Below are 24772 nucleotides of genomic sequence, written 5' to 3'. Positions count from 1 at the left end.
CAGTGGCCGCTTCCCACGAGAGATGCTGCACAAAGTGTACTCAGTGGACGCCAGTGTTTTCTCACTTGGCCGAAGATGAAAAGTGAGAGGGGAGCCTCACTTTGGGGCAAAGGCCACAGAAAACAAGAAAACTCAAAGCATTTGGAAAATCATTAAATGATGAAAGCAAGATCAAAAGGATTGAAGAACTCTGTTTTTACAGTCATTACTATTCTAACGGGAACAGACTGACCCTCACACTGTAAGATAATTTTAAATTTATATGCGGGGCTGCCGGTATTGCCAAAACGTGGTCTACCAGAAAGAGTTGGGAAGTAAGATAATTCTCGAGATCAGGGTTTCTCAGCCTCGGCACTGTTAATATTTGGGGCTGGAGAATTCTTTGCCGTGAGGGGGCTGGACTCTGCATTGCCCATCTCCCGCGGCATCCCTAGCCCACTAGATGCCAGCCGCAATCCCCTTGGTGACAACCAAAATGTCTCCAGACATTGACAAATGTCCCCTGGGGGACACATTGCCTCAGCTGACAGCTACTGCTCTAGACAACGTGGGACCCTTACATCTACCTGAGGACTTAGCTAGAGAGCAAAGTACCCAGATTTTCAGTTCACACTGACCCGATTTTCTGGGGAGAGGGTGACATCACAGCACAGACATCAGATGCTTAGACCCGGTACCAGCTCCCAGCTGTGTGCACCTGGACAAGCTACTTCTTTTCTCTAGACCTCAGTTTCCTCCTCTGTAAAATCGGGATCCTGACAACTCTTACCGTATAGCTTGCTGGGGCTTAAACGAGATCATCTACATAGAGCAGGTAGCAAAGGGCCAACATCCACAGAACATGCTCACCCAGTGTTATTATTCCTGTTGGGGTGACAGTCACTCCTCAAGACCCTCAGTCGCACTGTTTGTAGAAAACAAGGTTTAAGCTGGGGGTCTGAATGGGGGTGGTTTTGCCCCCAGGGGACTTCCAACAATGTCTGGACACGTATTTGATTATCTCAACTGGGAGGTGCTACTGGCATCTAGTGGGTGGAGACCAAGGATGCTGCTAACCGTCCTACAATGCACAGGGCGGTCCCCGCAACAGAGAACCATCCCGCCCCAAATGTCAGCGGTGCTGAGGCTGAGAAACCCTGGCTTTAAGGAATGATGGTGAAATCGTCAATTCTTATCCCACGACTCTTTCCTCACAGACCTGCATCGCAGGGAGGCTGGAGGCAACGGAGATGGGCAAGGCTAAGTGAGCACGGCCATCACCACCTCGTGCCTAAATTCTGCTGCCCCAGGAAGCCCAGAATGCATGCCTGTAAGCTCTTCATTGAATAGGAAATAAATACCCAAGGCCAAATCAGTGGTATAGTTTCATCGACTAAAGTAACTTCCAAACGCCTCTGATCACGGACAATCTTTTAGAACAACATGCTTACTCATAAAAGCACCCACAGGCCACGAACAGGCACCTGCACTTTAAAAGCATCAGAACTGCAGGCTGCTGCTTTGATGGACTGCATCTATGCCTGCTTGTGACTCGGGCCAAAGACAGCAGCGGGGTCTGAACATGAAAGCATCTGAGGTTCCTTTTTCCTTTCGCCTTCACCCAAACGCTGCTATGGGAAATAACGTCCCCCTCCCCAGCTTCCTCTGCTCCAGAAGGGGCTCAAGAGAACTCGGACATCTTGTCCAATATAAATACTGTGCCGACTGTCTCCTCCCGTTAGTCATTTCCTCCCACCAAGTTCATCACAAGGTTACTTCGTTCCCATATTATGGCAAGATTACGCTCTAAATTTACAGAGATCTGCTGGTTGTGCTGCATTGTTTGGGGGCCTCATCTTTTTCCACTGTGGTCTGACTCTGGCACCTGTTCAAAGGCCTCTTTTATTCAGACAGTGACAAGGGTATGATCTATACCAGTGATCCGACTTCAGCACGCCAAGGGGGAAGGGTGAGGGGAGGGCAGTGGAACATCTTGTAACACAACAAAAACAAAACTGGAGACACAGAGACAAACACGCAAGCCCCGACGAAACCGGCTTCTCTAACCTCGCTGACCTTCTCAGAAGAGAGATTCACAGAAAGACCAGACCTTGCTTGGTGAGGGTAGGAAGATGCCGCACAGAGCCGTCCATGAGCTCACACATGTTTAAGAGGGTTGATGAGCCAGGTGAGAACAAAACTATAACTGTCAACCGTCATTAAACCAGGTTGAGAACCATTTTATAACTGAGGGAAAACTTCCTCACATCAGGTAACTGGGCAGTTACTTTCAAACAACAGACAGAAAAGATGGCCACATCAGAAGAGAGTTTCTCGGCCCCGGCACGATGAACATTTGGGGCTGGAACGTCCTTTGGTATGAGGCTGTCCTGACCTCTATCCACTAGATGCCAGTGGCACCACCCTCTGAGCTGCAACAACCAAAAATGTCCCCAGATGTGTCCCCATGTCCCCTGGGGGCAAGATGGCCCCAGGATGAGAGTCACTTCGCGAAAGGAGAACAGTGAGATTCGTGCTAAGTGGAGAGCTAGCTCCACAGCCCTGGGCACGGATTTGCACCCTGCAAAACCAAAGATAGAGAGGGAGACAGGTCAGAAAACAAAAATATTAGCAAAATAATATGCATCACATTAAAGACAGCCTAACAAAGATGGATGTGCACAGATTCATTGTTAGTAGTGAGAGATGGAAGACAACCTAAGTATCCAAGAAAGGAGTATTTGATTAAGTAATGCTACGTTTTTTCAGCAAAACACCATGCCCACATTAAAATCATAGAAATCATGTTTCAATAACATGAGAACATTTTCACTACACTTATTATTCAGTAGGGGGGGGGTGGGAGCTTTAGAAAGCTTTAGGTGGAGTCTGAAGCCAGTTTTATAAAATTGTGTGCGGCTGTTTACCCTCATTTATGCTTAGAGAAAAACTGAAGGGAAATTCCCTGAAAAGGCAAGAGTGCTTGTCTTTGGGTGATGAAAATACAGATGAAAGGTTCTGATCCCCTTCTATACATACTTATCTGGTCCCAATGCTGATTTTTTTAAAAATATAATCTGGGAAGGGTGGAGCGCCATTGTAAAGTAATGATAGATTTGCCCACCCAACAGTATCCCATACTCCCAGACACAGATCCCGTTCTTGCTGTGGGAAGATACAGGGGTCACATCTCATAAAATGTGATGCATGTCTGGGAATGATAGCCCTTTGCAACTAAAGGAAGGGTGACGCACTCAGCCCACTTATTCTAGAACGGCTGATATCGGGACTATTTGATGATGAGTCAACCCTCAAATGACTCCAGCACAGTCCATGGCCCTAGAACTTGGAAAAATAAAGGCTGGAACAAAATAAAAGCAATTCCATAGTAGATAACGACTCTAATTCCCCAGGAAACACCCACCCACAGGATTCATGTGGCTGCTTCCAGGCCATGCATGTTCCTGACATCAGACATGCACTCAAGATACGGTTTAAAAGCCACGGGGCAGGCTAGGTGCAGACCAGTGGGAAAAGCAGCAGCTGCATGGGAAGAAAAGCCCCCATCCCACTCAAAAACTGCCAAGGATATACGTCTGGTAGAGTCTGAAGACTACTGGCACCGGAGACATAAAAATCCCTTAAAATGGGTCGTTTTCAAGGCACATTCGTACTGTACGTCACTGGACCATCAGTACTGCAGCTCATGGAGCTGTTTCTAACTTTTACCTGGAGAAACAGCCTCTTCAGTGACTCCCACTTTCCCTACCTCCTGGGCTGTTCACACCCCTGGGTGATCCAGGCCCACCAAGTGGTGGGCTGGACCCAGGGACCTGCTTCTAATAACAGAATAAGGCAAAAGTGAAGGGAGGTCGGTTCTGAGATGACGTGCCTTCTGTCTTGTTCACACTCTCACAGACTCACTTGGGTGAAGCCAGCTGATGTGGGAGCCGGTCTATGGAGAGGCCTGTGGGGCAGTGGATGAGGGTGGCCTCTGGCCAGCAGCTGGTATAGAAATAAAGTCCTCAGGCCAACAACTGCAAGGAACTGACTCTTGCTGACAACACTGATTTCACCTGGCAGTGAATCCTGCCCCGGCTGAACCTTGGATGACTGCAGCCTATGAGAGATGCCGAGGCACAGGGCCCGGCGAGGCTGCACCTGGACTCCTTGGCCCCCAGAAATTGTCAGATAACACCTCCTGTCGTTTTAAGCCATCACATGCGGGATAATCTGTCACAACGCCATACGTAATTAACACACTACCCTCAACATTACTGTGGGTGCTCTGTGAGCTTTCCCACATCCCTCTCATCACACCCAAACTCCCAGGGCCTGGCGATAAAGAGCATGACCTGGGAGCCAGACAGCCTGGGGTAGAAGCCCAGCTCCACCTTTTCTAACTATATGAACTTAGGGAGGTTTCTTCTTCTCCCTATACCTCAATTTTCTCCTCTGTTAAATGCCAACTGCAATGGTATTATGAGAATTACATGAGTTGTTTTATGCAAATCATTTACAACAGTGACTAGCACCCAATAAGCACCATTTAAATGTTACCTCTGTTATTATTATTGTTCCTAACTCTGTTCCTATTACTAATGCTGCTAGTACTATTACTAATTACTCCTATTACTAATTCTATTATTACTAATTTACTACAATAGAATCTACAACTCTGACCCCTAAGACATGAAACACTTGTGTAGATAGGGTGGAGGGGATCCTCATTTGTTTAAAAAATGAGAGAGTCGTATTCCAAAGATTCTCATCATCTGGGGCAGCATCTTCTCCAGCCGAGCCAAACAATGTGAAGAACCTTTAAGAACACCAGGGAACCATCTCAATACCAAAATAGGACTGGGACCAAAGCAGTCTGCAATTTTTAAAGCTCCTGCGGTTAATGCCGACGATCAGCCAGGTTTTGTTTGTTTGTTTGTTTAGATCTCGTTTTATTTATTTTTGGCTGCACTGGGTCTTCGTTGCTGCGCTCAGGCTTTCTCTAGTTGCGGCGAGCGGGGGCTACTCTTCGCTGCCGTGCATGCGCAGGCTTCTCATTGTGGTGGCTTCTCTTGTTGCGGAGCACGGGTTCTAGGCACGCTGGCTTCAGTAGTTGTGGCACAGGGCTCAGTAGTTGTGGCACAGGGCTCAGTAGTTGTGGCACATGGGCTTAGTTGCCCTGCGGCATGTGGGATCTTCCCGGACCAGGGCTCAAACCTGTGTCCCCTACATTGGCAGGCGGATTCTTATCCACTGTGCCACCAGGGAAGTCCCTACCAGCCAGGTTTAAGAACTACTGAGCAGAGTGGCTTATGAACACAGGGCTTCCAGGCTTCCCAGAATGGAAAGTGTGAGTAAAAGAGCAAATAGGAAAACAAGGTATTAATTCAGATTGGCAAGATTTTAAAAGTTCGACACTATCAAGCGTTGGTGAGGATGCAGAAAAACAGTGGGACTAAGATTAGTATAAGCACTTTGGAGAAAAAGTTGAAAAAACCTGGTAAAGTTAAAGATGTATATATTCTACCACCCAGCAAGTCCACCTCTGGGTGTAGTCCACAGAAAAACACGGACATATGTACAGTGGAGACTGCAGCAGACAAGGCTACACATGGCAGCGGTCTTTCTATCGGCAAAAAAAGTGGCAATGACCTAAACGTGTATCAAGAGGGAACGGCAACAGACAGAAGGAACTGAGGTATATTTGCACAATGCAATACAACAAGTCAGCTAAGAGAAATAAAGTGGGATTACATGCATCAACATAAATAAAGCTTTTTGTAAAACGTTAAACAAAAATTAGTATGTGGAATAATAATATATATACTACAATGACACTTTATAGAGAGAATAAAAACATGAATACCATAATACATATTATTTATACCCAATGTGTCTGATAATAGTATTTTAAAATTCATAGGAGTGATAAACCTGGGGTAGGACTGAAGATGAAGCACATCTAGAAAGGACAGATGGGATTTCAATTGAATGCACTATGTTTTCTTTAAAAAAATTTTTTAACTATAATACATGCAATAGTGTGGATCAATACATAAATATAAATTTGAGCAAACGAACTCAAACACAAAAGGGTATCTACTGTACAGTTTCCTTTATATAAAGTTCAAAAAGAGACAAAATCAGTCAGTGGTAGAAATGGGACAGTGGTTATATCCTTGTGGGAAGGAAGGATGCAGTAACCAGAAAGGGGTACGAGGGAGCTGCTGGGGTGATGGTGGGAGGGATTCTGTTCCTTGCTCGGGATGCGAGTGACACTGTGTTTATTACTTTGTTAACACTTGAGCTGTACACTCCTGAGGTTTGCACTTTTCTCTTTGTATGCTGTACTTCAATAAAAGCTTCAAAAAATATAAAAAGAAAATCTGAAATATTAATGCCAAAATGACGATGTTGAGTGATCACGACACTTTTTTCCAATAACTTTTGGGACTGTATGAATGAAAAATCATCGAAAATGTCTAATTACAAGGGTATCAAGACTATTCAGTGGGAAAACAATAGTCTCTGCAGCAAACGGTGCTGGGACAACTCTCCATCCACACACAAAAGAATGACGTTAAAACCCCTAACTCACACCATATATGAAAATAACGCAAAATGGATCAACGATCTAAAGAGATAAAACTACAAAAACTTTTAAAAGAAAACATAGGGGTAAATTTTCATGACCTTAGGTTTAGCAATGGACTCTCAGATATGACACCAAAGTCAAGAGCAACAGAGGAAAAAAATAAATTGGACGTCATCAAAATTAGTAACTTCTGTGCATCCAGAGAATTTTATCAAGAAAGCAAAAAGACAAGCTACAGAATGAAAGAAAATATTTGTATATCATATCTCTGATAAGGGTCTAGTATTCAGACTACGTAAAGAACTCTTACAACACAACAATAAAAGACTACCCACTTCAAAAGTGGGCAAACGACGTGAACAGACATGTCTCCAAGGAAGGATACAAGTGGTCAGTAAGTATATGAGAAGATGCTCAACATCATTAGCTATCAGGAAAACGCAAATCAAAACCACAATGAAATACCACTTCACAGCAACTAGGACGGCTACAATGAAAAAAAAAAAAAGGGAAATAACAAGCACTGATGAGGATATGGAGAAACCAGAAGCTCCATACACTGCTGGTAGAATGTATCGGGCTGGCCAAGAAGTTTGTTCAGGTCTTTCTGTAACATCTTACAGAAAGACCTGAACGAACTTTTTGGCCAACCCTATAAATGGTGCAGCATTTTGCAGAAAAGTTTGGTGACTCCTCATAAAGTTAAAAGATAGAATTATCCAGCAACTGGGAAACGGACCCAGCAATTCCACTCCTAGGTATCTACTCAAAAGAACTGAAAACAGGGCTTCCCTGGTGGCACAGTGGTTGAGAGTCCGCCTGCCGATGCAGGGGACACGGGTTCGTGCCCTGGTCCGGGAAGATCCCACATGCCGCGGAGCGGCTGGGCCCGTGAGCCATGGCCGCTGAGCCTGCGCGTCCGGAGCCTGTGCTCCACAGCGGGAGAGGCCGCAACAGTGAGAGGCCCGCATACCGGAAAAAAAAAAAAAAAAAAGAAGAACTGAAAATAGATGCTCAAATCCTTATACACAAATGTTCATAGCAACACTATTCACAATAGCCAAAAGGTGGAAACAACCCAAATGTCCGCTGATGGATGAATGGATAATCAACATGAAATACTACTCAGTCATAAAAAGGAATGAAGTATGTATATATGCTACAACATGGATGAATCTCTAAAACATTATGCTAAGTGAAAGGAGCCAGATACAGAAGGTCACATATTGTATAGTCCCATTTATATGAAATACCCAGAATAGGTAAATCCTAGAGACAGAAAGGAGATGGGAGGTTTCCAGGGCCTACGGGGAAGAAGGTATGGAGAGTGACCGCTTAATGGATACAAAATTCCCTTTTGCAGTGATGCCAATGTTTCAAAACTTGAGAAAAGTGGTGGATGCAAGACACTGTGAATATACTAAATGCCAACGAATTACACATTTAAATGATTAATTTATGTCATGTGAATGTCACCTCAATAGAAAATAACATTTAATTAAACGAAAGAGTATACAGTGAGAAATGTAGTATTACCAAGAAATGCTCAATCTACACTCATTAGACCTTTCACTCTGGAAGTGGGTTAACCAAAAGCTGAGCAGCTTTCCGAGATCTGTCCAACTGATGAACTAATTCTCTTTCTTCTGAGGGAATTAAATCCTCTTGTTAGTCGGAACGACAGGCAATAATACAATAAAGAAAGGGGTAAGAAAGAATGTCCAGCCACAGGGACATACACAGCAGACTTAGGCAGGTTTGGGGGGTTTTTTTTAACCATTTTAAATTATAAATGAACTCACCCTCACGATGATGCCCATGCGTTTGCTCTCATAGGTGAAAGGGAAGATCTGCAAGATGGTGAAGTTCAGGATCTGGTCACCAGGGGTCCTCAGCTGCATGGACGACTGGTCCCGGCCCACCAGTGTTAAGCCCACACTTTCGGTCCACTGCACCAGGGCCACCTAAATGTGACAAGGGTTGAAGGTCAGATACACAGCCGAGGATCCTGGTTCACAGGTCAAGCAAATGAACATAAAGGTGGACGGGGGAGCAGAGACAGGTGAGGCTGAGCAGGGCCTGCATCCCTGGGGGAGGTCATGCTGGCTGGTGACAGCCCCGCCCCCACCCCTCTAGGCCTGCAGGGGCTCCGCGCTCAGAGCCGCCGTCTCTCCTGGGCCCTAAAGCAGGCCACGCGCCAGAGCTGTGGCAGAGAGAACCGCACACGCTCAAGGATCAGCACAACCAGAGATCACGTCTGGAAGGAGATGCACCAGGCCAACCACAAACATGGGGAAGCCAGGAGCACGACGCCGGGGTGGGGCGACTCACCTCCAGGCTCCCTGTTAAACTCACACACACTCAACCAGGAGGGGATCGACAGCAGTGCTCGACTGGGCAGCTCTGCCCCCCAAGGGGCACATGGCAACGTCTGGGGACAGTTTTGGCTTCACAACTGAGGAGGGGGTGGATATTTTCTACTGACATCTTGTGGGTGGAGGCCAGGGATTCTGCTAAACATCCTACAACACACAGGACAGCCCCCATGACAAAGAATCACCCCACCCCACATGGCAGGCAGTACTGACGGGGAGAACGCCGGTCTGTACAGATGAGGAAACTGAGGCTTGCGGAAGCTCATTAAGTTGCCTGAGGTGATGCTCCAGGGCAACGGCCGGCTAGGCAGGAAACTGGATCTACCTGGTGCACAGCCAAACCCTCCACTACCCGCTACACTTCCTAGGACCACGGTTCTGTCACCAGCTGGAATCTGCTCACAGCCCGAGCAAGGTTTGCTTCACTTCCAGTCAAAGGCATGGAGGATGCAAATTCCAAGACAGGGGCCAGACCAGTGGGAACTGCGGCAGGCAGGAGCCAGTGCCCCCTCTGAAGGAGGCTGCCCCGCGGGAATGCGGACCCAGGGTGGCCAGAGCTTCCAGTTTCTCAAGAAAAACCAGAAATCTGACCTTGTCCCTGAGATCTCTAACTTTTCAATGTAAGCCACTAAACTGCACGTTTTAAACGCCCATGAAGAAAATAAAACACGTCTACAGATGAATCTGGTCTGGGGTCTTCAGGGAAAGAAGGAAATAGGACTGGAAAAGGCGGGGACAGAAGGGGGAGCTGGGGAGGGGAGACCACCAAGCCCTCACCGCCACTGCCACAGGAAGGGGGCTGCGCCATGGGGTGGGGGGGAGACAGGGGTAAGTACGAAGAGCCTACGGCGTACGAACCACAAGGTCATCGTGTTTACTTGTCAGCACAGCCCATGGAGGCAGGAAGTACCAAGCAGCTCTACCCGACGGACGAAGAAACAGAGTCAGAGAGGCCAGGCGAGCTGCTCTCGGCGGGCAGCTACCACGGGCTGAGATGAGATCGAATCCTGTGTCTAGCTGACCCAAGTAGCCCAAGGGAGAGTGCCAATCCCGGGCCATCCAGACGCCTGTTCTCTAAACACGGGCGCACACACATCACTGCATCCTTAGTGGGTGTGCCCGGTCACCCGACTCACGGTCACTGTTAGAAAGTTGACGGGGGGGCATGGTAGGCATAGTAACAGCCCCCAAAGGTGCCCACATCCTAATCCCCACTGACCTCCACCTCCAAAAGAAAGGGCTAATCAAGTTTGGTTTTGTTTGTTTGTTTTGCTACTAACCTGCATAAGTCTCTGGAAACTCATTCATATAGTAGTTTCATCTAATCACTCTGAATTTCAATATGGCCTGTCCTATCTGGTAACAATCTTCTTTCCAAGTTTAAAATGAACGAATCAGTAAACACTGATATAAATTTAAAAATCCCATCCATATAAATATTAAAAACTTTGGGTACATGCACTAAAACGCTTATAGGATGATACACATGAAGAGAAATTACTTCACTCTTCTCTCTATATACTACTGAAATATTTTAGTGTGTACGCGCACTTCTTTTATTTATTTTGCGGTACACGGGCCTCTCACTGCTGCGGCCTCTCCCGTTGCGGAGCACAGGCTCTGGATGCGCAGGCTCAGCGGCCATGGCTCACGGGCCCAGCCGCTCCGCAGCATGTGGGATCTTCCCGGACCGGGGCACGAACCCGTGTCCCCTGCATCGGCAGGCGAACTCTCAACCACTGCACCACCAGGGAAGCCCCATCTTTTATTTTTAATATTTTTAATTTTAATTAAGTAAATAAATATCCCAACACAATACGAGATTATTACAAATACGTAGCTTGACTAAATTGACATCCTCCTCTACGTACCAGTTTAGTAACAAAGAAAAAGGAAATTCTTCTTCGGATGCTTTCCAACACGACTGCTAGGGAAAAGAGTTTTTCATCCTTGCTTTTAAACAGCTGTTGTTTCACCCCTTAAAAACATATTTAATTGCTCTGAAAAGATGTGAAGAGTCTGTAATACTGGGCTTCAAGGAGATACACTAATTCCCCCAAAGCCTGTTCTTAACTTCAATCAAGAAAGGATCTGAAACTCCAGAACGGGAAGTGGCTTTCAGGGCCGTAGAGGTAGTTCTGGCCTTGGCCAGCCTGGGTCCCCCTGCTGCAGACCCCACAGGACTGTGTTGGAGGGGAAGTTGAACCATGAACCTGAAATGATCAACAGTGACAAGTGTTCCCGGGGAAGCATGAATTACAGCTGAATGGAAACATCTTCTAACCATGCTTTCTTCTACAGCAAACCCCTCGAGGGAGTTAAGGAACCTACTTTGACTGTGCTGGTTGCCCCATCTCCCATCTCCCACCCCTTGGGTCCAAGGTCCTAATCAAAACCTCACAAGTCCTCTTGGGGGCTGATTCCAACAGGATATGAGCCCTGCAGGGGGGCCTTTCTTTCTCACCTTACACTCCCTTATTCCGACTTTAACATTAAGTCAGCTTTAATTTAAAGCTGCTTTCTACCAGAACATATAAAATCCCCCAGGTCCTACTGAGAAGAGAGCAGTTTAGAACTGGGGAGCTCACTAACCCTTCTCCACAGCAGCGGGGACAAACATTTCAGCGGTCAGGTGGGACGACTCCATCCCTTCCTGAAACAAGATGATGTAAATGAGGCTGCTTCTGCTAGAGGGTCTGAGCTTCAATTCAAAAGAATCATCCTGTATTGCCAAATCAGAAAGGATTTCAGGGTCTTTTTTTTTTCTTACGGCTGCACTACACCACAGGTGGGATCTTAGTTCCCCGACCAGGGATCAAACCCGCACCCCCCTGTAGTGGAAGCGTGGAGTCTTAACCACTGGACCGCCAGGGAAGTCCCCAATCTCAGGGTCTTAAGTCTCGCTGTCCTTAACAGCCGGAGCTGGGGTCTCAGGGGGCCTCGGGTCAGACTACCCGGAGGTCAGAAGAGCAGAAAAAGAAACCTCGTAAAAGGTAAATGAATGAACAAATAAATGAGAGGCAAAAGCAAATGCTAGAAACCAAGAAAGGGCCAGAGCGGGGGATCTGGGCTCCACGAGTCAGCTGTGCGTCTGGTTTGGGTCAGGAAATTAAAAAAAGAGCCTCCTACTCCACCCTTCCGCCTCCAAAAAAAAAAAAGCCCATCTGAAGAATTCTTGTCAGAGCTGTCCATGAAAGGGCTTTTTCATCATTTGTTGGTCAGCAATAAACCACCTGTGACAAGCTTTAATAATCTTCTCTTTGTACCTGGGAATGTGTGCTTGGGAATTACGCCAGACAGGCTAAAGAGCCTTGAATTCCTGTCAAAAGCAGGATGCATATGAAATACAAGAACATGCATGAATCTGCTATCTGATTAAAACGGTTCTTTGGGGGCATTCAATCAGATAAACACCCAGGCTTACAAAGAATGGCCAGTCTGCCCAAAGCCAGGCCTTTCAAGCTTATAAACACCCACAGGCCTAGGTATTCTTTACTTTATTAAGAAATAGCTTCCAAAATGGGCCACATGGTGGTTTGCAGGTTTGAATGCCAACAGGAGCAGGGCAGGCAGCGGACCGGGGCAGGGCCGGCCACCTAGGGACAGGGCTTGGGGGAGGGGGCTAACTGCTGCCAGGTCGAAACTGGGCCCAGTCTTTCCAGATCTGATCTTTCTCAGGAGAAGCTGATTTTTATAGAACACTGAGTGATTTTTAAATATTGCTGCTTTTCTTTTAAACACAGCATGGAGCAAACAAAAAACAGCCTGCTACATTTTTTTTTTTTTTTTTTTTTTTTTGCGGTACGCGGGCCTCTCACTGTTATGGCCTCTCCCGTTGCAGAGCACAGGCTCCGGACGCGCAGGCTCAGCAGCCACGGCTCACGGGCCCAGCCGCTCCGCGGCATGTGGGATCCTCCCGGACCGGGGCACGAACCCGCGTCCCCTGCATCGGCAGACGGACTCCCAACCACTGCGCCACCAGGGAAGCCCCAGCCTGCTACTTTTAAGCATCAGTGGACAAGGTGGTAGAATAAAAGGCCACTCCCTGATCCGAATTTCCTGATCCTATACTTGAAATTCAGCCTCTTGGGACTTAACTCTGCTAAAAACAAGTATTTGAAAAGGAAGAATGGCATCATCTCCATAAAAATTTAGCCACTTAGAAACGACTATTTTACTTAAGTCCATTCTGGCCCAATACTAATGTGATATGGGACAGGACTTTTGCATGTATGGCCACGGATGAGCTAATACCAAGGAAGGCTCATTTGACAGTTTTCTACAGTGCCCCCAAAATCCCATAGTCCTGCCTGACACAGGACCCCTATCTTCTGAGCAACCAGAATCTTCTTTCAAAATTCTACCCCAGTGGTTAATACGTAACATTGATGGAGGATTTTTTCCTTAAGTTCCCGACCGCTGTTCTTTGACCTCACCCTCAGGTCCAAGGCCCTGGCAACGGGATGGTAGAGCCCCACCAGCCTCCTAAATCTCTCTGGGTCAACACTCCACACTCCATCGTGCACACATCTGAATGCTGGCATTGTCTGAAGCCTGGAGCTGAGGCTCAGACACGAGGAGGCATTCAGGGGACCCACAGGGATGTGGTTATGGAGGAAAAAGAAACCCCAAGGCTGCAAAGGGACGGGAGATTGGCGGCCCCCCCTCAAGGCCACGGGCTTACCTTTCCCCAACGGTTTGTATCCTCACTCTTTGCAACAGCGTTAAGAAAATGCAAAATGAGACAACTGGGACCTTTCATGCATGCTGAGAGATGTACAGAGAGACTGAATGAGCAAGGCTCTCCATCATGACATTATTTAGGACAGCCACAAGTGGGGGACCACCTAAATGTTACGCTTGGGAGACAGAGAAAATAATCTGTGGTGTATCTAAGCAGCAGAATATAGAGCAGCCACTAAGAATATTCTTACTATAGATAGTTACCGGAAAGGGATAATGCAAGGGAACAAATCAAGGTCATCGAACATACATCGTATATATACAGAAGAGAAATAGGAAAAACACCAGAACATTTTTGGCTTTTCTTTCCTGTAATTTTTTTTCTTTTTCTATAACAAGCTAATGTTACTCTTATAATTAGTGCGGGGGGGGGGGGGACTAAAAATAAAATCTGCTTCTAGATTAGCTGTACCTTCACTGTATACCCCTTTTTCTTATATCACCCCTGTCTGCATTACTCCCAGCTTCTGACATTCTAATGGATGCAGGAATGCTCTCCATCTACAGACTCACGTCTGGAGGAGAGACCCACTCGCTCTTCGCCCACGCTCTCACGGCCACTTGCAAGGGGGCCATTTCAAGGTTACTGTGGACTAGCGGAGAAACACATCCTTTTTGGTTTTCCCTTCTAAGGGCCGGATCCTGAAGAGATGGACGGTGAAGGCAAGACACTCAGAAGGTAGGCTTCTGGGGCCTGGCAGAAGACGGTTATTATCACCAAGCCTGGAAGCTTATAAGATGAGAAAAGAGGGAAGGGACACACACAAAAGGTGCCACTGAGTTTTGGAGATCCCAGACACAACACTGGCTCACTGCACGTGTCCCAAGGGGACCGGAGTAGGTTAAAAATAATTGGACACTCTGGAACTTCACCCAGTATCCACCCTGAGCTCCCCAAACGCAAGTGCTTCACTCTCTGCAACACTTGTGAGTTGACAAAGCACTTTCAAGCCATCATGCCATGGGTAGGGACGTGGTCCTGTGGGGTTACGAGCCCCACCTCTGGACATGGGCTGCGGGTTTTAATCTCGCCAGCCGTATGACCTTGGGAATATTCCTTAGCCAATCTATACCTCATTTGCAAACAGCACGATCACAGTAATTCTGGGTGGTAAGGGATGCCCGTAACGCGGTGCCTGGAACAGAGCAGATAAGCAACAGGTGACCCCTTCTTACCACTGGCAGCATCACCGCTACCCTCACTGCTCCCTCTCTTCTCTAAGGGCCATGAGCTCCGTGTGATGTATCAGCCCCTCTTTACCTACGAGGAGGCTGAGTGCACCTTAAAATCACACCGCTAATCAAGTCCGCCCTGACAGTGACACACGACCCGCAGCTGCACTGCGGGGTAAGGAGGGGTAGTGCGATGCCCCCATCTTTCAGAAAAATTAGTGAAAATGAAGGTCTCGAAATGCCATTGCGAGATGACAGAACACACAGCAACCCAACATTTCAGCAAAACTCAGCTGACATCCCACACAGCGACACCACACACACGGACATGCTTTAGAAGGATGAGCAACGCAAAGCAAGGTGCAAAACTTTATCTATAATTTACAGTTGTGCTCTTAAATGTTTTAAATAGGTTAATAATTAAAGGGTGAGGAAAATTCTAACGTATGCAAAGAATTATCTCTGCAAAGGTACTCAGATATTGAAAACAGTGGGCAGCTCGGAGGCAGAGGTCAGGGGAGGGGCCCTGTGTAGAGACTGTGAGAAAGGAGGGGGCGGGGTGCCTCAGGGGAAGATGGAGATAGACTTCTCGCACTGCGCCCTGAGCAGGGCTGGCCACACAGAACACCCTGCACATTACCCAGAACTTGTAACTAAGGGCTCTGAAATCAGAGTTACTCAAGGCACAGCCACATACAGCAGGCCACTTTCATTCACACTCACACACACGCACACACACCCATGCACATCCACACGCCACACACGCTCCAACAGCAGTCGTGCACACATCACGTGCACGTGTTCACACCCACACTCGTGCACATATGTACACGTGCCGACATGCACGCACACACGTACACACACGCACACATAAACCCTACAGGACCATGAAAACCATCTGGCTTTCTCAAGGATGTGACTTAACCCACTTCACCCTCCTTCCCTCCTTGTACTAGAGTGTGATTCTGTACCAGAGAAACATACAACTGTAATTCTACATGTATGCCCACATTTAGGAAGAATCTGGGTAACTCTGCACCCGAACACAAACAGTGGTTATCACTACCTAGTGAAAATTACAGGTTATGTTTATCAACTTCTTTAGACAAATGAACGCGTCCCCGGGTGGATTCTATCTGCTCGGAGGAGAGCACTTCCATGACCACTCACGCCAAGAAGGACACGTTAAGAGTTGTGTCACGGTGACCCCCCCCTCCACTGCACCCCACCTCCAACACTGCCAAATATACTGCAAACGATGGGATGCTGTCAGGGCTGAAGCCTGCTCGCTCGAGCATCTTAGGACCACTTCTCTCTGGCCAGATTACATCTGTCTCATTTCCCCTGGGAGTTTACTGTACAGGCGGGGGGTCGGGGGGGGTGGGGGCAGTGCCCCCCAGGCTGTAATCAATAGCTGAATACAGACACTTCAAGGCTTCCCAGGCGGAATGTGCACAGGAAACAAATTTAGGAAATCCTGCTTTCTGTTACAGGAAATGAATCCTAGGCCAACTGGTAGAAATTACTCCAGGAGCTCCAAAGTAAAGAGGATACTGGCTTCTGTATGTATTCCATCAACTGACCTTGCCCGCACCAGCCAGGTTTTATTGATATAGAATTTCAAAGGTAGGATTCTAGACCCAGCCACTCCTACGTGGAATCCCACAGGGATCTGGAAACAGTACAGCTTTCTGAAAGATTGCACTGGAACTAGATTTAACCTATTTTCTGTCAGACGGTATATTTACATAAACAGATTTATATTTTGAGGTACGCATCTTTTGAAGTAGTTTAAAAGGCTGGTGAGTAAAATATTAACAGTGGTTATACCTTCAGTTAGTAGGACGATGGTTTACTTTTTTTTCTTCTCTACATTTTCATATATTCTATCATAAACATGAAATGACTGTGTAATAAAAAAAAGAAAGAAAGCTGTGGGGAAAAGGAAACCAAGAAAGTAACACCGACCTCTGTGAAGACACCAAAGACCAAAAGAAAATACCCTTTTTTAAAAAAAGGCAAACTGCTATTCAGAATCTTAGAAAAACAAAACAAATCTGAATCCAAAGGCAATTAATGGACAGCAGAGATAAAGGGCTCTTCTCTTTAACAAAAAGGAGCTGAAAAGCACAAAGCATTCCATGGAAGATTTACCTTCATGGAAAAATCTTTGCACAGCCCTAAAACAAATATATCAAAGTTCAGTGGGAACCAGGGGTGTGGGACAGGCATTAAAGACCGTCATATATGCATGTCAATAGCCAATCGGAGCCCAGAGGCACAAGTGCTGATCGGATCACCAACATTTAATTTAAATTCTACGAAATACCCACAAGCTACTGGTCCCCAGTCCGTAACTACCAAAACTCTGGTCCTTTCTCACATGGACCCTTCAATGGTATCATCCTCCCATTCCGAAACGGAAAGGCAAGATCAAGCAGACGAACCCTGGTTAAGACACGGTGACAAATATGACCAGCTTCCGGTTCCAGGGCACAGTCTCAGTAGGCTCACCCACACCTATCCCCCACCCCCCCCTTCTCTCTGCACACAATTCCCATCTCAGAATTTGGCCAAGGGTTACCAGATTTTTCACCCCTAAAAAGCCTGGTTCAAATATCAGTGGTCAACAGAGGAACTGGGCTTCACAGCTTGAGCTCTTCCACAAACACCAAGCAGATGAGAAGGCGTCGTCTCCCAGGGGACACATTCCATTGCCCCAGAAAAGGAGGAAGAGACTGGGCAGGGAAAGACACACCCAAGTGTCCTGCCATTTCTGATCTTTGGAAAAGATTCTAACTGTGCCACCCTCCCCCCACCTCCGCCCGCACGATCACATCAACCACTGGTTCACGGATATTCTCAGATGAGTCCAGACCTCCAAAACACTTCACATACCAAAGAAGCCCGTCCCTCCTTCTTAAAATGAACAAAAATCATCATCATCATCATCATAACTGGGAGTCCTTGCAACATTGGTGGAAGAGTAAAATGGTTAAAAAAAAAAAAAAAAATCCCGGGAAGCACTCTGGTAATTTACGTCATGAGCCTTAAACATACTCATTCAGTTTGACCCACAGGATTTACTGACCACATACTAAGGGCCTCACAACACCCTCCTGTGGGTCCCACGTCACAGACACACAGTGGGGATAAGGAACCCGCTCAGGCAACTGTCTCACTCCTGCCGCCCCAAGGGGTGTGAGCTGCTGCCTTGTTTAACGTAGACTCCACAGTGCCTGGCTCACGGGAGGCACTCAAAAATACCTGGTGAATTAATGAACCCCATCACACCATTTCTAGAAATAGCAAGTGTAAGGATACTCACTGCAAATGTTTATAAACACTGTTGCTCAAAAATAGAAATAACCTAATTCCAATAATACGAGAACAGTTGAAGATATTAGGGTCCATACCGTAGGCAGTGAATCTGAAAAACTGTGTAATGTTCGAGAAAATTGAGAAACAGGTATGATAAAATATTAGTGAAAAAAGAACAGATATAGGCAAAACCCGTAACTATATTAAAATGCTCATCTTTTTACGAAAAAAATACAGGAAAACCTAGTGGAGGGGCTATATATCAAATGAATAAAAATTAATATTTAGTGGTTTCTGAAAAATGGTTTAGTAAAAGGATTAAGAGTTTGGGCTCTGAAAACAAACTCCCTGGGTTAAAGCCCCGACCCTGTCACTTACGGGACTGGTGCTGTAACATAAGTCAGCCACAGAAAACGGCAACTTTACCAGGAGGAAACCTGGGAGACACCACCTTAGCCAAGAAACCTAAGTTAACATCTCCGAGACCTAGACACGCCAACACCATGCGTCTCCAGATACCCTGCACCGAGGACAGTGCCAGAAATGCATAACCTGAGTCAACATCATAAGAAAATGTCAGACAAATACAAACTGAGGGACATTCTACAAAACAGATAACCTGTATTCTTCAACAGAGTCAAGGCTGTGACGGTCAAGGAAAGCTGAGGAACTGTTCCAGGTTAATAGAAACGCCAGATGGCCCAGTGGTTATGACTCCGAGCTTCCACTGCAGGGGGACATAGGTTCGACCCCCGGTTGGGGAACTAAGATCCCACATGCTACACGACTTGGCCAAAAAGAAAAATTAAATTTAAAAAATAAAAATAAAAGAGACACCAGAGGCGGTACAACTGAATGTGGTGTGTACCCCTGGACTGGCTACTGATCTGGGGAAAATACTTTTTTCTTTTTTTTGTAAAAAAAAAAGTGAGTGGGACAGCTGATGCAATTTTAATAAGATCTGCAAGTCAGATAACAGTACTGTATCAACGTTAATTTCCTGATTCTGATAAATGACCTTGTTTTGTAGGGAGATATTTAGGAAAGTATTTTTAGGAAATATTTAGGAATAAAAGGGGATCACGCCTGAAGCTTACTCTTCAAAGGTGAAGAGGAAGCAAAAGCAGAGACGTGTTCACATTTGAAGAATCTGAGTAAAGTGTTGGTAAAGGGGACTTCTTTGCGTTCATTTTACAACTTTTCCAAAAATCTGAAAGTATTTCAAAATTAAAAAGTCTAAAAAAAAAAAATCCAGGGAAGATGTAAAAATGTAATGTACAGCACAGGGAATATAGCCAATATTTTATAATAACTTTATATGGAGTATAATCTCTAAAAATATCAAATCACTCTGCTGGACTCCTGAAACTAATATTGTAAATCAACTATACTTCAATTAAAAAATAATAAGAGAAAAGAAAAGCCACTATACTTTGAACTCTTAAAAAAAACCCAAAAAACTAGGAACTTCAGGCTAAGTATTTAATCTCTCTGTCCTTGACCTTTCTCTTCTGAAAACGGGGATAATCATAGTACCTCTTAGTTGCTGGGAAGATTGAATGAATAATACACAGTACGTCAAATAGGACCTGATGTGTACCAAATACTCAAGGGAAGTTACCTATTGTTATCTTTTATGAGTGAAGTTGAAAATAACCCATTTCCCTCTTTATATTCTTCTGAAATTTCCAAATTTTCCACACTACAAAAAATTGCTTCCATAATCAGAATAAAAGTTTTTTTTAAGGAAAGAAAAAAGGAAGGAAGACTGGAAAGAAAAAAAACAAAATGTTAACAGACTAGTAAAACACGGACTGTGTCTTAACTACACTCAAGTCAGGGGGCAAAGGACATGATACCATTTTCATGCTGGGCGAGGGAGTGCTCTGCCTACACCTACACAAAAGGCGTTCCTATCATATGGCACCCTGAGAGAAAAAGCAGTTAGGGGCTTCTTACAGAAAACACTACACAGGCAACTGTATTACCAGGTCCTATGCTCTTGAACACAGAATTACACGAATCCTTTCAGCTTTAGCAAGAGTTGATGCTTAGATACAAAAATATGTGGCTTACTAGACTTTATCAAAATTTAAAACGTCCACGTTTCAAAGGACACCATCGAGAACATAAAAGATAGAATGGGGGCTTCCCTGGTGGCGCTAGTGGTTGAGAGTCCGCCTGCCGATGCAGAGGACGCGGGTTCGTGCCCCAGTCGGGGAAGATCCCACATGCCGCGGAGCAGCTAGGCCCGTGAGCCACGGCCGCTGAGCCTGCGCGTCCGGAGCCTGTGCTCCGCAACGGGAGAGGCCACAACAGTGAGAGGCCCGCGTACCGCAAACAAACAAAGAAACAAACAAAAAGACAGAATGGGAGAAAATATTTGGAAATCATATATCTGACAGGAGGCTTTTATCTCAAATACATAAAGAACTCTTACAACTCAATAACAAAAAGACACATAACACAATTAAAAGTGGGCAGAGGGCCTGGATAGACATTTCTCCAAGGAAGATACATAAAGGGGCCAATAAGCACATAAAAAGATGCTCAACGTTATCAACATTATTAACCTTTGGTATCAGAAACACAAATCAAAACCACAATGAGATTTCACTTCACACTCACTAGATCGGCGAGAATCAAAAGGAGGGACGATGACAAGTGTCGGCTAAGATGCAGAGAAACTGGAGCCCTCATACCTTGCAGGTGGGAATTTAAAACAGCACAGCCACTTCAGAAAACAGTGTGGCAGTTTCTCAAAAGGCTAAACATAAATTTAACGTGACCCAGCAATCCCTCTCCTACACGTACACCAAGAGAAATGAACACATATGTCTGCGCAAAAACCTGGACACGTGTTCATAGCACAATAGCCCCCCCCCAAAGAAAATACACACACATATATATATATTATATACATAGAAAATATATCAATAGTCCAAATGTTCATCAACCAAAGACTGGATAAACAAAACACAGTATTATCCCTTCAATGGAATATTGTTCATCCATAAAAAGGCATGAATATAGACACATGCTACCACGTGGATGAATCCTGAAAATACACGCTAAGTGAAAGAGGTGAGACGCCAAATGTGTGTGTATCTTTCCACTTGTATGAAATGTCCAGAACAGGCAAATCTACAGAGATAGAAAGTAGGTCAGTGGTTGCCAGGGGCTGGAGGGAGGGAGGGTGGGAGTCTATGGGAATACAGGCACGGAGTGCTTCCTTTTGGGTTGACAAAAGTGTCACAAAAATCGATTCTAAAATCGACTGTGGTAATGGTTGCATAACTCCGTGAATATACTATTTAAAAAAACCACTGACCTGTATGTATCTGTCACACGGGCGATTGTATGGTATGTGTATTATATCCTAATTAAGCTGTTTTTTAAAAAAGGAATGTGGTTTCATGGGACCTGTGCCCCTTATGCGCTGCCCGTCTGAACCACAAACAAGATCTCTCGCTCCTTCCTAACTCAGGATGTATCTCAAGTCCAAGGCTACTCCTTCTAGAGGAAGATCAAGGGCTGCAGGCATTTGCCAGCCTGTTTCCCTAGCGGCCCAGCATCGCCCCGGATCCTGCTGCCCTGACAGGTGGCCCCACCTGGAGCAGGTGGGAAATGGGCAGGGCATCCCGCATGCCGGGGCTTACCTCGTCCGGGCTGGATGCCTGGTACACACGGCAGGAGTCCTCGTACTGCTTCTCCGCCTCGGCCTGGTCGGTGACACCGCTGGACTCGTACACGGGGGTGACGTTGTGGCACAGCGCGATGGCCTTGACGGCTTCGTGCACGCGGGTGCCCATGGTCCGCCGCACCTTGGTGGTGAGCGTGGGGCCCTTCTGAGCGGGCGGGTCCTGGGATTGCTAGGAGAAGAGGAAAGCAACGAGGAAGATGACCAGAGACACGGAAGGACCTTGAGAAGGAAGAAGAACGACCCTGCGGAGTCGCTGCTTCTCTTTCAGCTGCTCTAACACACGTCACTCTGGGGGTGTCTCCAGTAACACTGCCATGAGGGCGTGCGAGTCAGGGATCCGGTCATGGGCGTTCGGCCAAAAACAAAAATGCAAAATAAATAGAGGAAAAAAATGACAGCCTGGTGAGTGTGGGTGATGCTACCTGGGAACCTGGGAACGTGCCTTCCTTTGGGTGGTGCTGGGGGCCTCTGACCGAGTGGGGGCCCCATTACACTTCAAGTGATGCGGCTGCTTCAGACCAGGGTGTCCGGACCTCGGCACTGATGACATTTGAGGGAGATAATTCTCCGTTGGGGCTGGCGGCAGGGGGAGAGTCCTGTGCATAGTGGGATGGCTAGCAGCTTCTCTGGCCTCCATCTCCTAGATGCCAGACGCAACCCCCAGTTGCAACAGGAGAACAATACTGTCTTCAGATGTTGCCAATTGCCCATGGAGACCAAAATCATGCCCGGTTTAGAACTGCTGTTTTAAATGGACATTCCTCTCAGTTTAAAATTGAAGACAGGGGACTTCCCTGGTGGCGTAGTGGTTAAGAATCCGCCTGCCAATGCAGGGGACACGGGTTCGATCTCAGGTCCAGGAAGATCCCACATGCCGCGGAGCAACCAAGCCCATGCGCCACAACTACTAAAGCCCACGTGCCTAGAGCCCGTGCTCCGCAACAAGAGAAGCCACCGCAAGGAGAAGCTCACGCATCGCAACGAAAAGTAGCCCCCGCCCGCCGCAACTAGAGAGAAAAGCCCACGCGCAGCAACGAAGACCAAACACAGCCAAAAATAAATAAATTTTTTTAAAAAATGAATTCAACAGTACGGATGGGGACTCTAGGGGGTAACGAGCAACCAAGGGCAGGTCCGGGGAGCATATCAGTAACAACCGGAAAGAAGCCTGGCTGGCTGGACACACTGCAAAATGGTACCTAGAAGTCCACTGAGGGTAGATTTTCAAGAGTAAACTTAAATGTACTCAAGCTGTGCCTTCCACACTGGCCATGGACCCTAACTCTTGTCTAAGAAGCAGTTCTGTTGCTTACACAGCCCTCATCCGTTCCTTCATTCATACCTTTCAACACACAGCTTGGCCTCCTAATGGGTTAAGTTGGGGAAAAGGTTTTGAGCAACATGGTAAAAAGAGTACTGAAGGCTGAGAAATCTGAGCCTGCTTCTCGGGTGGGTGTGAACAGCTGTGTGACCTTGAGCAGGTGGCATCTGCCCTTTTCCCGCAAACGAGAGGAGTGGGCTAGGGGGTGCTTTTCACCCCACGTGCTGAGTAGAGAAATCCCGAGAAACCCACTCAGCACCATCAAACGTGGAGGACAAGCAACCCCATACCCATCTCTGTTACACACCGGGTACCATGAAGGCCTAGCTTTGAATAAAGGGGTTCTACTGCCTTAAAATACAATAAAAAATTAAGACCACTTGTCAACAGTCTATGAGTTAGTGTTCAATAAAAAACACTCAGGTGCCCTCCCATGACCCACCTGATTAGCCTCTCTGTCCAACCTCCTTCCTGCCTCAGGGCCTTTGCACTTATGGGACCCACTTCCTAGAACACTGTTTCCCACATCCCTGCAGAGCTAGCTCACTCCACCTCATCATTCAGGTCTCCATTCAATGTTTCCTCCTCAAACTCACCTCCCCTGAGCCCCCTAATCCATGCTGCCCCCTGTGCCCACCCCACTGGGAGCCACGCTTCTACATTACCATGTGTGTTATTGTCTCCACTGGCTAAAACTGAATCCTTTACCTGATAATTCTCCCGTTAGACCATGAGAACAGAGAGCTTGTCTATTGAATTCTAGTACCAAGGGCCGTAGTAACTAGCAACAGATATTTGTTGAACAAATGAACAACTTAATATTCCTAAGATACTGGTTAGAAGTCCTCATTTGTCATGAACTTTTTTTCCATTTCTAAGAAGAAATAAATATCAAAATCGACCAACATCAGTTCCAGATTTTAAGTCACAGTTTAGGACAAAAGACCTACAATAGTCTTCCTGCCTCTACAACTGAGTCTCGGAAGCTGGAGATGTTTGTGAAGTTACTGAATGCTGTGTTCCATTAAAAACATATTTTATCCAACAGAGCAGAAGCCATCCGATCTTTTAGAATGAATCACGTTTCATACCCATGAACACATGGTTGCCCAAAATGGAGAACAGATGGGTTATGAGAAACAAGAAAACGACTTTCATTTAATTTTTTAATACTATTTTTAGCAGTGGCATTATACTCCTCAGGTAATTAGACAATTACTAAATTATTCTGGTCATGCAGGCACACACACTGCTCCGGCTTCCTGCTCTGTTAACCTCTGGTGTCAAGAGGACACGAGTTTCACTTCCAGGCCAAAGGGCACGGCATGGTAACAATAATTAGAGTAATATATCAGAACTACAGTTTAAATGAATCATTATTTGCCAAGTGCTTTCAATCATAAAGAATTTAACTTTAAAATTATAACGAGGACTGAAGATTTACAGAAAGGTTCCCTCTCCGGGAGAGACAAAATCGAGAACATTTTTTCTAAACTCTGTAATTTACGTTCTAGCCATGGACGCATGTCTTCATTTTTTTGCCCACATTCCCCAGCACCTGG

The 24772-nt window shown here is 46.2% G+C and overlaps 1 protein-coding gene across 7 annotated transcripts in view; it reads right to left on the bottom strand.

Moving 5' to 3' along the window:
- The window catches only part of ATP9A (ATPase phospholipid transporting 9A), a 132738-nt gene that overhangs the window by 29969 nt on the left and 77997 nt on the right, over nucleotides 1–24772 (bottom strand). For 6 of the 7 annotated variants that reach the window (XR_003428694.1, XR_003428695.1, XR_003428696.1 and 3 more), the window contains 2 exons: nucleotides 21846–22058; nucleotides 8377–8538 (listed from right to left, as the gene is read on the bottom strand). Coding sequence is in view for 4 of the 7 variants with exons in the window: in XM_027086974.1 (XP_026942775.1) it covers nucleotides 8377–8538; nucleotides 21846–22058 (375 nt within the window). In the remaining 3 variants the exon portion in view is untranslated. The remainder of the gene's footprint in view (nucleotides 1–8376; nucleotides 8539–21845; nucleotides 22059–24772) is intronic. The other variant, XM_027086977.1, reaches the window with a different exon arrangement.

This window comes from Aethalodelphis obliquidens, unplaced genomic scaffold (assembly GCF_003676395.1).
Source record: "Aethalodelphis obliquidens isolate GAN/ISIS:26980383/991018 unplaced genomic scaffold, ASM367639v1 scaffold57, whole genome shotgun sequence".
NCBI classification, from domain to species: Eukaryota; Metazoa; Chordata; class Mammalia; order Artiodactyla; family Delphinidae; genus Aethalodelphis; species Aethalodelphis obliquidens.
This window is presented reverse-complemented; position numbering and strand designations above follow the sequence as displayed.